The sequence below is a fragment of the Hyposmocoma kahamanoa genome, unplaced genomic scaffold (genome assembly GCF_003589595.1).
Source record: "Hyposmocoma kahamanoa isolate Upper Pololo Valley unplaced genomic scaffold, ASM358959v1 64, whole genome shotgun sequence".
Taxonomy (NCBI): Eukaryota; Metazoa; Arthropoda; class Insecta; order Lepidoptera; family Cosmopterigidae; genus Hyposmocoma; species Hyposmocoma kahamanoa.
The window spans coordinates 18,581,308-18,594,231 of record NW_020653852.1 but is presented as its reverse complement, the minus strand read 5'-3'; the positions used below and the strand labels follow the sequence as shown (position 1 = coordinate 18,594,231).

Genomic DNA, 12,924 nt, shown 5'->3' with positions numbered 1-12,924 from the left:
TGTCTGCCAAAATTATTATTAGACATAAACCTTTTTGCGTTTTCTCTTCTGATTCTTCTGACTAAACCAAATTTCCTTCAGGCGACAATAGAAGAGCCAATCGTAATTTGGCTATCAGGCCTGCACATCCCCGAGTCGTACCTGATCGCGCACATTCAGATGGCGTGTCGTCTATACACGTGGGCACTGGATCGATCCACGCAGTGCACCAAAGTAACAAGTTGGGTCTCGCCCGATGAGGTCGAAGAAAGACCCGTTACTGTAAGTACTACAAAATGTTTGCAAACTGCGCCAACTTTTGTTCAAATACGCTTAGAAGTTGGTTATTCTGACTGATAAATAAGTCTCCAGATTCTACAAGTCTCTTCACTTAATTTGGGGTAACTTATATTTGTCTACAATTTTTTTGATCTCTTAAGTGAATTTGATGTAGGTACCTACTTATTATTTTTAATTATCGCAAGTATCTTCTTTTAAATGTTATGACCCCATCGAAATAATCGATGATTCCACCACCGTCAAGTAAAAATGACTGTACCTACAGTAGTTTTGTAAAAATAATATAAAAATTATGGCGGACGACGCCAATAGCAGGTCGATACCATTTATCTCCTACACAACTGTTGTTTCTGATCCATATTCTTCTTCATCGTGTCGATGGCATAGACTATAATGTTAACCATCGTATGGAGAATATATTTATTCAATCGGCGTAAGGTATTCGCCGATTGTTGCCCAGGGCGAGCCAGACATTTAGGAAAGGTATGTACGTACGTCGTGTGGGGAGCTCATTTCGTGCACTCCAATCTGTTCCATACTAACCGTATTTCTTTTATGATTATTTACAGGGCTGCTATGTACGCGGTTTGTACCTAGAAGGGTGTCGCTGGGACATCGAGGAGGGTTGCCTGAAACGCTCCCACCCCAAAATATTAGTCACCGAGCTGCCGATCATGTATATCATACCTGTTGAGTTCCATAAACTCAAGTTGCAGGTTAGTTCATTTCTACGCCCTTGACACGACTACAAAAATGACATAGTAAGTTGATGAGAAAAAAAAAGTTATTTATCTGACTTTATGTAGGTGTGAATTGTCGAAAGATGATGTGACGTTTTGAACGAGTACAACTCAATACCAACAAGCTGTCGAAAAATTTTCGTGACTGGGGCGTAGTTTCGTTATTTAATATCTCAATAGAAAGGCGGGGAAAAAACCGTTAAAAAACAACCAACAATGCCGAATGAACTAAAGACTAATCATTTGATTTGATATAAGTGGCGTAACGATCAAGTTTTAATAGCAGTAGAGAATGTGAAAGAGTTCGTCCAGGAAAGTACTGCTACCTTACCTATTTCTACCGCCAGGCAGTAATGTGATCATTAGGTACTGTATTTTGGGTTTTGAAGGGTGCTAGTGAAATTACAGGCACATGAGACTTGTCAAATTACGTCACAGGGTGACAGGCGCTGTGGCGTTGTCCCCTTCTGTAACTGCCATGGACAGACGTGTCGCTTAATACCAGGTGCACGACTTGTTTGTCCGGTCACTTGGTACCATAAAAAAGTTCTTAATGGTACGCGACACGCTTATTCACAACAGTTACAGCGCCCCTCACAGTTTTAAATAGCGAAGATCTTAGGGGCACTGCCACTGCGCCTGTTATCATAAAGCTCCAAGTGACTGTTTTACCAGCACCCTTACCCTTTAAAACCTTAATGCCAACGTTACTCAGGGAAATCTTTCACAAGCAGCTTTGCGACTACTAAAGCATTTATTATGATCACACAAAAAGGCCATTAAAAACAAGAAACAAAGATCTGCAACAAACACATAGTAAGGGAGACGTACCAAATATTGGATACGTGCACAATACTGGATACCCCGCTATAATGAAAACTAAACAACACCACCTTTATTTAAAAACTAAAACTACTTCGTAATGTAAGTTGCTAATATTTTGTTAGTTGCCTGCGCCGTTTTTGCCTTCAGATCGCTGTCAACATTCAAAGCGTATTTTTCCGTTCGATGATTATTTCAGATCTTGACTTCAAAACGCTGTTAAAGTACTGTAAGTGATATTATGTTTTGTGACAGTGTTGTATACTAGCTATGCGCAAATTAGAATACAGAACTTAAGACATTTTAGGGATAATAGCGCAGGGTGAAGTTTTCGTAACCGGTTAATGTACAAATATAGGTAGTTACCTCAATATTGGACACCTATGTATCCACAATACTAGATTATTATTATTATTAAGAAATAGATACAGAAAAAAATACAAAAATTTGTGTTGCTAACGGTGTAACAAAAACCATTTTTGGTTTGACCGTACACCGGCATTCACCATCTAGTTTACACTTTAAAGTTACAAAAAAAAAAATAAGAAAACGATTAAAAAGAATGACAATAACTACATTCTCTATTAATAACATTTCCAGTACAAATTATTAACAAAAAATAAGAAAGAATAAAAATGTGGGCGGGTATCAATTAGTTCGCGTCATAACGCACCAATACATCACACATTCCAGTCAAGAAGATATCCGATATTGGAGTACCTACATCACTGGTTGTGTAGTGTCTTTCATATTTCAATGTTTAATTTTTTGTTTAGATGGGGGATCATTAAAAAAGATGACCGTTTAGATTATTTTGCCTAATGCTTTTGCAAATTTAAAAGGATCTTTTAAATACATGCCCTGGTTGATTGAGTGTACACTATACTGTATATCCAATATTGAATAGTATAATACCCTGTACTGGATATCCATTATTAGGGTACATGTGAAAACATCGTTGATTTTTCTAATTAAAAGATAATAATTAAAATAAATAATAACATAAAAATAATTATATAAAAAATATGTGAACATAGATATCAGTTTAATTCATTTTCTAATGTAAAGTCTTTAGATAGACAATGACTGTGACTGCAATAAATATATATATTTTTTATATTAGTGTTTTTTTCGAATGTTCAAAAAGTATCCGATATTTGGAACGTCTCCCCCAAAGTTCGTAAGATCTGCTGGTTCTTTCGTTAAGAACGTGGGGAGAGCATCTGGCACCTATGTATTATGGTTACCTATATCTGCCGCCAAGCAGTAATGTGAGCATTCCTGCGTTCCGGTTTTAGGGCAAGGGTGCTGGTGAAATTACAGGCACATGTCTTGTCAACTTATGTCTCGGGGTGACGGGCGCAGTGGCAGTGCCCCTCAGATCTTTATGATGTTTAGCTCTGAGTGGCATTGCAAGTGTTATGAATAGGTGTGTGGCTTACCATAAAAAAAAGGCACGGTATACTGAAGGCGTTGGTTCGAATCCAGCTGGATCGAAGGGATTTTCCTTAATGATCGATTTTTGTATTAATGACCAATTAACACAGAATGTTGGATCCTTATTCTTATTTTACAGAATACATTAAAAACGCCAGTGTACACGACGTCAACGCGGCGCAACGCAATGGGTGTTGGGCTCGTATTTGAATCAGATTTGTGGACTGCCGAACATTGCAGCCATTGGGTCCTGCAGGGCGTATGCCTTGTTTTGAACACCGATGATTAAGCAGATTGTGTTATGCTTTTCTACTGCTATTTTAATCTTATTTATCGTTTTCACATTATAGTGAGTTTGGTATTAACAATGTACTACATTATGTCATATCAAATTCATATACCCATTACCGGTGGACCATTACATTTTTACTTTAGCGTTAAAATGGTACGTATCAAGAATGAAAAGCATTTATTGCAACGCAGCATAAAGAATACAAATTTCAACAACATAGGGGTTTGTATTTTTTTGGTGTGTGTTACACGATAACCTACTCCGATATTTGTCAACCAATTTTGTTTTTTGTTGGTATGGGGGTACCTCAGTAGTATTACAACTCAAAGAAAAACATATTCCGTCTCTAAGGGCACGTTCCGATTATGTCATGACGACAGGTAGTCGTGCAGTTTAAAGTGTCGTGGTTTTTATATTTAAAAGAAGTTGTTCACATATAACACTATTAACTGTCGTTCATGACTTTTGACATTACGACGACAGACTGTTGTGATAATGGGAAGAGCTATAGAACGACAGTCGTCAGACGATAAACAAAATAACACGATAAAAATGTACAGATAATTAATCGCAGCTTCAAACGATTCTGTCGTGCAAACGACGAGGCGGCTGCCATGAACCGATAAATTGTCGTCACGATCTAGTGGAAACAGTTAGACACAACAGTCGTTCAACGATAAAAGAAACGTCCACGACACAGTCATGGTATGGGAACAGGCTAGACGCGACAGTCGTCCACCGACAAATAAAACGTTACGACATAATGGGAACGCGCCCTAAGGGTGGAAAATTGGGGATGAATCCAGTTTATTTCACCCATTTTCCGTGAACCGATTTCAACAAAACAAACTTAGGTCAGTTTTGTTTAAAGTTACATAGGCATTACATAGACCGGGTCGGTATCATAACGATTATAACTTCAAAATGACCGAAATTAATTTGACGATCTCATTGGCTTAGCGGTTTGCATTGTGGACGCTGGATGAGTGGGCCCCGGGTTAGATTTCAAGTAAGACCAATTTGGGAAATTAAATTTTTTAGTTTCCGGTCCGGGTGTTCTGGGTATTGCGCCGGAGTCAATTACGTTGCTCTGATAATCATAGGGTAACCCCTAGTTTGAGACCAGGTAATGTGGTTGTCTGATACACATATTGATTCTGCTGACAATCAACCCTGGAATTATTTATCTAGTGCGTAGGTTCCCAAACTCTTTGGGTTACCGCCCATATAGGTAAGATAAAAAAATTTCAACGTCTACCACCATACAAACTAATTGAAAACATGTATTTTTTTTTTATATTGACAACATAAAAATCACAAGGAAAAAAGTATATATTTGTAGTGTATATATAATTCAAATGTGGTAGCACCCCCTGCATCAACCCCCTAATTGCTTCCGAGGCCACTTTGGGAAACTATGATGTAGTGCCTAAAGTTCAAACCGTTGGTCCACCGAGGTCGTCTAATATTTATATACTTATTAAAATACCTCCAACAGCATACAATATGTGACGAACAGAATTAATTTTGGAATTAAAATCTTCTACTCAATGTTAATTTTCTGCTAGTCAGTAGTCACTAGTCAAAATACATACTCAGATATATGAATTTACTTGTTCTAATAAGATAGCTAGGGCTGGTAGCTGTAAACTTACCTAACTGGGTGACGAAATACTTTCATAGATGGCGTTACGGCTACAAAGTTGTTGAAAACCAAATACAAAGATCCGACAAGCACAGAAAAACTCGTGAGCTACGTTCCGTGGCTTAGTTGGCATGGCGTGTGGCACGGTTTGCTAGAAGATGTTGGTTCGAATCCGACCGGATCGAAGACATTTTCTCTAAGTGTTCGATCTTTGTATTATTATTTATAAAATACAAAACGTTTAAGAAATGATAAGCCGAAAATATAGTTAAACAATTTATTATCTGACCCGTGACAAGTAGCGGAATTTTAAGATAAAATTGAATCACTCACAGATAATACAGTTCGATGTCAAAAGTCAATACCAACGTTAACATTTCAAGGTTCAACCGTAACTTGCTAATCAAACAATTTGGCATTCGAAGTTTTGTTTCCACGTGACTTTGCAGTATTTTATCAATATTAAGATCAATTTTAGATTTTAATTTTGAATAAAAACTGAATATTTTTTTAACCTTTATTGTATAATTGAATTATGTTAAATAAATAAACTATAAAATCTTGCTTCTGGCTTTTACTTGTGGCAGACATAGGTTGTAGAAAGATGAGCTGATGAAGTTATTTAGAGGCTGCCATTTTACCCAGCCTTTATTTTGGAGAAATTCCTTTGTTTGTTCTTTTCCAACATAATGAGGATCCTGGAATACACAAGAAACATTCAGGTATTTTGAGATAACGAAAAAATACACACACGGGTAAATTTAGCAGAACAAAAAAGTGAACATAAAATAGTAACGTTGTTTAAATTAATAGGAATTAAAATAATTATATTAACATTTAGTAGTCTTACTCAAGCTTTATTGAAAAAAAAAAAAAAGATCTTAACACATTCGCGCGAGCTCCGTGCAATGCCGCCCTGAACATTTGTGTGAAATAGAACATCGTACCAGTACGTAGTTTAATTTCTTTTATTTCATCGAACAACGTAAGAGAACTCTATTTGGCCATACAAAATGTTAATAGTGACGTCATTGCTCTACAACATATCAAAATATTAAACCTGTAGCGACGCGCAGTACAGAAATCTCACAGGATAAGTAAGGACTTTTCATACATATCAATGATCGCTGGCATACACGCGCACCGTCAGAGGTTTACGGACGTCAACTTTTATTGACGGCAGTATCATTATTTTTAGAAGAAACATTTATAAACGTTTACATTAATGTACGGGATAAATATCTGCCACAGCGTATCAATCGGCACGATAGTCGTGCGAATTTTTTTAACAACATGCATGTTTTAAATTTTGTGACAAAGCAGAAACAGCTGAAAATTTGAAAATAATATTGATTTTGAACAAAGTTACTTTACGAAATTTTATAATCAAACTACTCGAGAAATCTGTAGGTATTAGAAGAACATTAAAAGAAATGAATGAACACAATGACAATAAATTATTTTTTTATTTTCAATGTCTGTAAAATAAAGTAAAATAATTAGCCAAACTTTTGAAAAAAATTGCATTATTTTGAAGAATTTACTAGTGTTCCGTAAAATGTGGCAGTGTGTGTAGTTACAATAGCGTTTGAATTTATTTATTTATTACATTTAAAGCCCAAAAAAAACAAAACATTCCAGTATAACATAAACTTAACTAAGTTTTTCCGTATACCGCTCATTCGTCGTACAAATAATTTCTATGTGTAGCGTTCGTACTGCTGCGTGTTGACTTTCCTCTAGTGTGCGTGATAGTCGTTAATAAAGGGTGTCGCTAAACCTTGATCCTTGTATGTACATCCCACCGCTGAACACGATTATTACGAATTATTATTGCGTTAAGAGAAGGAACACAGGCAGCATCAAAACTCGACCTAAAATATCCACAAAATGATTTTGCCTAAACTTTTAGAGTTCTCGAAATATGAACTGTAATACATTTAATAAAAGTTAACCTTACGTTTATTTGCAATCCTAAGTGAACCTTGAATTTATTACCTTAGTTGTCAAATGTGAGACGGTTTGTGTTTACAATAATAATAAAGAATCTAAAAGCTAACAGGTACATGCAATAACATTTAATAAGTTTTTTTATTTATATTAAAAAACGAAATTTTAAGCGTTAAAGCACTTTTTCATACGAATAAACCAATTTTGAAAATATTTATGCCACTCCTCCGTGACAATCTCATATTTTTCATACTCTTCGACAGCCTCTTCAGGTGATGAAAATCGTTGACCGCGTAACTGGTTCTTAATTTTTGGAAATAAATAAGTCATTAGGTGCCAGATCGGGACTGTACGCGGGATGACTCATAAGGTCAACGTTGTTCACCTTCAAAAATTCATTTGTCTGTCCGGCCGTGTGAGAACTGGCATTATCGTAGTGTAAGGTGATACGATGATTATGCGTTTACGGCTATTTTCACAGTGCGTTTGTCAAAAACTTCCGGCAAACAAATGGTCGTGTATCAATCACTATTTACATTACAACGATTCTCCAAAGCAATAGTAGCCACGTGTCCAGTTTTATTAAAAAAAGAAGCAATCATCTTTGCACGCGCGCCTCTTTGGTTGGTTTCGGCTCATCTCGAAAGACCCATACGGTTGATTGCTGTTTTGTTTTGAGAGCCTAACTATAAATCCATGTTTCGTCACCTGTTACTATGTCCCACATCAAATTTGACGCCCCTTCGTTGAATCTGGTAAGCATGGTATTGGCATCAAGTGACGCGATCCGTTTTTTGAGCCTCAGTCAATTGTATGGGATCTACCGATAGCACAGCTTTTTCACACCCAACTGTTGGTGTAGTATTGATTGTATTTGACTCATACCTATGCCTAAAGATGCCCGAATCTCATGATATGTCACATGCCTGTCTGTTTTGATCATACAGCGCACAGCATTGATGTTTTTGTTGTTCACAGCAGTGGACGGGTGACCATCACGAAATTCGTCACTGAGATTCACACGACCGCGTTTGAATTCTGCAAACCAGCTATAAACAGTCGTCTTGCATCGCCAAAAGCAGTTTGAAGCCGAGCGAAGCTCCGCTGAGCTGTTGAATTACGCTTTACTACGAAAATTTTCGCGAGTTAAAGCCATGGTGATGTAGACAACCAATTTCTAAAATAACGCCACAATGTCAAAACAAGTGACAGTCAGATGAAACAAACTGTATTCTACAGCCAAAGAGTTTCATTTTCAAATGTTGTAATTACATTTTAAATATTGTTTATGTAAGTGGCCAGTTCAGGAAACTTATAAGTGCGTCTTATGTAATAAATAAACAATTGCACGGAAACTATTGATTTTTGTGAATTTTTAAATATCTTGTGTTATGTAGAAATATTAATTTCTTACCACAATCAACAAACTGGCATCATCACCAAGTCTGATCCCCATAACACCTTTGGAAGAAGCATCTATGTCTCCGCCCATCATTATAGGGCTTCCAAAAGTAGTGAAGTGTATTTTCAGGGTTTCCACTATGGAGTTCAACTCTTCACCTTTGTTTACATGAACGATTTTGCATGGAACGTCGTACAGTTTGTCTATAATCAGGCAGACCTGTAAGGTGACGAGTAAATCATTATAGGCAAAAAATGAACTGAAAATGCATTGTTTTTAATATTATAATGATTTTTTGAGGGCCAGTGTAAACCGTCATCATTGACCAGTAATTGATATATTGTTATACAAAGTACCACTAATTACATTTCAACAGACTTAAAGAACTGAAGGATTATTTTTTTATTTGTTTGAATCCCCCCAGTGGAGACGTGTGGCTGCCCAGTAGCGAGTAATCAAGGGACAGCACTGGGTAAGTAGAGGAGTTTCATCCACTTCATGGCTGCATCTACACATAGTATAATAAAACAAGTGGTATAATAAGTCTAGAATATTGAGAGTTTAATCTTAAGTGATCAGGACATTATGTTTAGACTATCTTACTTCAAAACTACCAATCCACTGGCGAGAATTAAGAAAGCTTTTAGGCTTATCCTCCATTTCAACTAACATTTCCTGTATTTCTCTTATTGTTGGAACAGCATGGCTGCTCTGTGCATGATTGTGGTTCATCCAGGAACATATTGTTTGCAGTGTTCTATAGCCACAGCCCCAACCCTGAAGGCAGAAAAGATATTTATTAAAATAATATAATAATAATTTGCCAGATTACTGATAACTATGGAATTAGGGTCTCAAATTAGGGCATTCCTTATAATATGTACCAGAGCAATGGAATTCACTGCAAGGCACTACTGGGAACACCCAAACCCGTATTAATACAGAATAGCTACATTGGTCCTACCTGGAATTTATCCCAAGATCTCCTCATCTGGACGAGTGATAGATCTTGGGATAGATTCCCAGTCTTGCAAGCTTTGCATGCAAGCAGAAAGCCAGCATTGCAAGCTGTTCAGCTACCGAGGTAGACAATGAGGGATTATTATAATATTTGTCATGGATTCCATTTTTTATGGAGACCTATTCTCAGTGGATTATAATAGGAATAGATTGATTTTGTAGTGGTTCTAGTGATATTCTAGCATTTCTTTTAAAAGAAGAACTTTTAGAAAATATGACACAGTAACCTACATATTGAAAATGTTGTGGATGGACAGAGTATACAATGAAAAAGTATTGCAGATGGGGTATAAGAAGAAAATGCAAGCTACAGCACTTTGGTCATATAATGTGCAATGATAGATACGACCTACTCCAATTAATTATGCAAGGAAAAATCCAGGCAAAACAACCACCTGGAAGAAGACATACTTCGTGGCTTAAGAATCTCCGGACATGGTTCAGCTTGAGCATAAGATCCTTGTTCCGTGCAACTGTGTCTAAAATACGGATAGCCTTAATGCTCGCTGACCCCCCATGGAAGATGGCACCTCAAGATGAAGAACTTACCATAGAGTCCCTTTTTATTAGGAACGTGTGCATAGTATTGTGTTATTACTGTTATTCTTGTTTTAATGAGCAAATAAGAGTACTTGTTAAAATATATTTATTTATCAAACAAATTTGAATGTGCAATGTGTGGGACTTCGAGTATATAACCAGAAATAGAGGCGAAATGTCATTTAATTTGTTTGAAAATTATTCTGCTGTAATGACATTACTGTGACAACTGCGCTCCGATTGTCTAGCCCGATTTCGAAACAATAGACAGGTGTTGTTAATGGGTGTCGTCAACTGTTTCACTTCTTATCGACCAGTTAACTTGAGCTTTGCTATAATGTACGAAAATTGTAAATACTTAATTTACAATTTTCGTAAATTACATATTTAATTATCAATTAAATTTGATTCCATTTGTTTTGTAATTAGATGTTTTGCTGTTTTTCCCACACCACCAAATAGAACAGCATGGCATTGTTAGAGTATTATCTTTATTACAATAAATACAGAATATTTTTTGGGATATACATACAGGTCAGTAGTTGGCCTGTCTATATTTCAGTGCAAACGGGAGTTGATATTTAGAAGAGCTGTATCGCTAATGTGTTACCAGGAATATATGGCCCTTATTTCGTCTCTATTTCTGGCTATATACTCGATGGTGTGGGATGACAGTAGTTATAGCGGCAAACCTAAGAAAAAATCTTTGGCAAAGGTTTATGAATTATCCAGCCATTATTGTAATTACTGTAATAATTACACTCCTGGACTTAGAAGTGCCTTATGCTTAGACTTAGACAATGTTTGATTAATCAAAAAAATATTATGCAATTTTGAAACAGGTATACTTAACGTCATTTCCATAACTCCTTAATGAAAATTTCTTTTCGTAAAACCGAGAAAACTTTCTTTGTTACTAACAACATTTTATTCAAGCTCTATACGAATAAACATGCAAGGTGGCTCTATTAATGTATCTGGGAGTATTTATAAGGATAAAAACTGATGTGGTAGGAGTGATGATAAAGTGTAAAAATGAAAAACATTAATTAGGTATAATAACTTTACGAACAACTAAACATAACCTATAATCGTTCAAGTTCGAAAAGCATGTTAAAAGTAATTGTACTCACTCTATCGTCAAAATCATCGCATAAATAATGATAATATTCATAATCACCAGCCACTAAATATGTTTTTTCATGGAAATTATGAAAATCCGAACCTTCGTGTACATTTGTCAATAAAGCTGAGATTGACATTTTGAGAATATTGCCAGTTTTTAAATTGCCACCTCGAAAAAAAGATTTTAACAAAACAGAAAAAAACGCAAAAATAAGCGATTAGGATCATTGAAAAAAATGTGTAAGAATCTAAGAACTAGACAAAAACAGAAAAATCGATAAACTCAGTTGAAATATTCTGTTCAAATTAGACATAGGTAACTAATTAATTATTGCAGGTCATTATTGCGATCGACTATTCCAAATTAATATGAAAGGATGGTTGTACAAACCATAATCCTGTTTTTTTACGATAGCAAGTGACGGGACGAACATACAACTCGTGCGCCTGCCGCCTGGTGGTAAGCGACACACCTATCCATAACAGTTGTAGTGCCATTCAGAGCTTTGAATCGCGAAGATCCTATGGGCACCTTCAAAACCGGAAGGCAGTAATACTCACATTACCGCTTGGCGGCAGAAGTACCTAGGTAAGCTGGCAATACTTCCATGGATCAATTTTTCACAAGGAGCTCGACTGCTACTAATTATTTATTATTATTAATTAGTGTGTAGTTGTCCGTCCTTACTTCTAAAAATAAATAAAAAACTTACCTACGTTTATATCACTTTTGATTTCGGCTCCTAATATAGGCACGATTTACATTGTCACCAATGGAATAGAAATGAATTAATATTGTAACGAAATTGTACCTATACTTAATGGACTTTATGACTACAAACTAGATAGCTATGATACAATAGTTGTGCGAATTCCCGCGACTGCGCGAGAATTCTCAAGAAAACTCGGGACCTGTTTTGTTGGCTCGTACCTATTTAGTTTGTATTTTACACAATTAACATAAAGTCCATTACGCATAGGTATGTTGTTAAGTAATTATGCTACATGATGTAAGAAGGCACTTCAGTGTAATTCCAGAACAATGAACTATGTATTGAAGAGACAAAGTTCTATTTACTTAAGTATTTTACAAGTAAGTGACGAAATTAGCATCTTCTTCTTTAGATTTTTGTAGTAAGGTTAATGTGGGGATTTACTGAGTAATTTTAATGACACAACAGGCGAGAAGAGGATCGCAGATCAAAGATTTTGGGCCAGCACTCAATTTACAGACGGCCATGCCACGCTTGGTCGGTCAAGCAAGCAAGTGAGGTTTACGAATCTCGCGCTATACATCTTGAATTTCGAATGGTATATTTTGGCATAGGACCTTAGTAATTTATAAACAAAATTGGCGGGAAATTATTAGTCAATATTTTTTTATCAGAAATTTGTATTTGTCTGGCGTAGTCAAAATGGAATTTATAGGCAATATTAGGCATCCTATTGAATTCCGATAAGATTTTAAGGGATTTTTAAGTTAATAAAAAATTTAAAACCAGGAAGAAATCTTAAGTTTCTGACTGTATCCGGAAATTAAATTAACGCACACACTCATAACCCCACACCAGGGAAACCCTGTGTCGCGGGCGCCATGAACACATACATAAACAATAAAAAATTACACACAAACTTACGATAGAATTAAATGTAGACCATACAAATATTTTTT

At 36.0% G+C, this 12,924-nt stretch overlaps 2 protein-coding genes across 3 annotated transcripts in view; one reads left to right on the top strand and one right to left on the bottom strand.

Annotated features, from left to right (window-relative positions):
* LOC113230933 (dynein heavy chain 10, axonemal) overlaps positions 1–4,054 on the top strand; it is a 125,012-nt gene extending 120,958 nt beyond the window's left edge. The window contains exons 83-85 of the mRNA XM_026465042.1: positions 119–261; positions 849–995; positions 3,418–4,054. Coding sequence (XP_026320827.1) covers positions 119–261; positions 849–995; positions 3,418–3,567 — 440 coding nt within the window. The 3' untranslated portion in view covers positions 3,568–4,054. The remainder of the gene's footprint in view (positions 1–118; positions 262–848; positions 996–3,417) is intronic.
* Positions 4,055–5,369: 1,315 nt separating this feature from the next.
* LOC113231042 (ufm1-specific protease 2) lies at positions 5,370–11,094 on the bottom strand. Of its 2 annotated transcripts, none has more exons than XM_026465201.1 (4): positions 10,981–11,094; positions 9,171–9,344; positions 8,580–8,786; positions 5,370–5,913 (listed from the first exon to the last, which is right to left on the bottom strand). In XM_026465201.1, exons 2-4 carry the CDS (start codon positions 9,297–9,299, stop codon positions 5,767–5,769), a joined length of 483 nt encoding a protein of 160 aa, XP_026320986.1. In that variant the 5' UTR covers positions 9,300–9,344; positions 10,981–11,094; the 3' UTR covers positions 5,370–5,766. The 2 variants fall into 2 exon arrangements, with proteins under 2 accessions (XP_026320986.1, XP_026320985.1); XM_026465200.1 differs by lacking the exon at positions 10,981–11,094 and adding an exon at positions 10,137–10,331.
* Positions 11,095–12,924: the final 1,830 nt, after the last annotated feature.

Coding starts and splice junctions, on each gene's coding strand:
- LOC113231042 (XM_026465200.1), bottom strand. CDS start 10,169: ATGCACACGTTCCTAATAAAAAGGGACTCTATG. Junction 8,787..9,170: donor AGTGGATTGGTAGTTTTGAA/GTAAGATAGTCT, acceptor GTCACCTTACAG/GTCTGCCTGATTATAGACAA. Junction 5,914..8,579: donor ATGCCAGTTTGTTGATTGTG/GTAAGAAATTAA, acceptor TGTGTATTCCAG/GATCCTCATTATGTTGGAAA.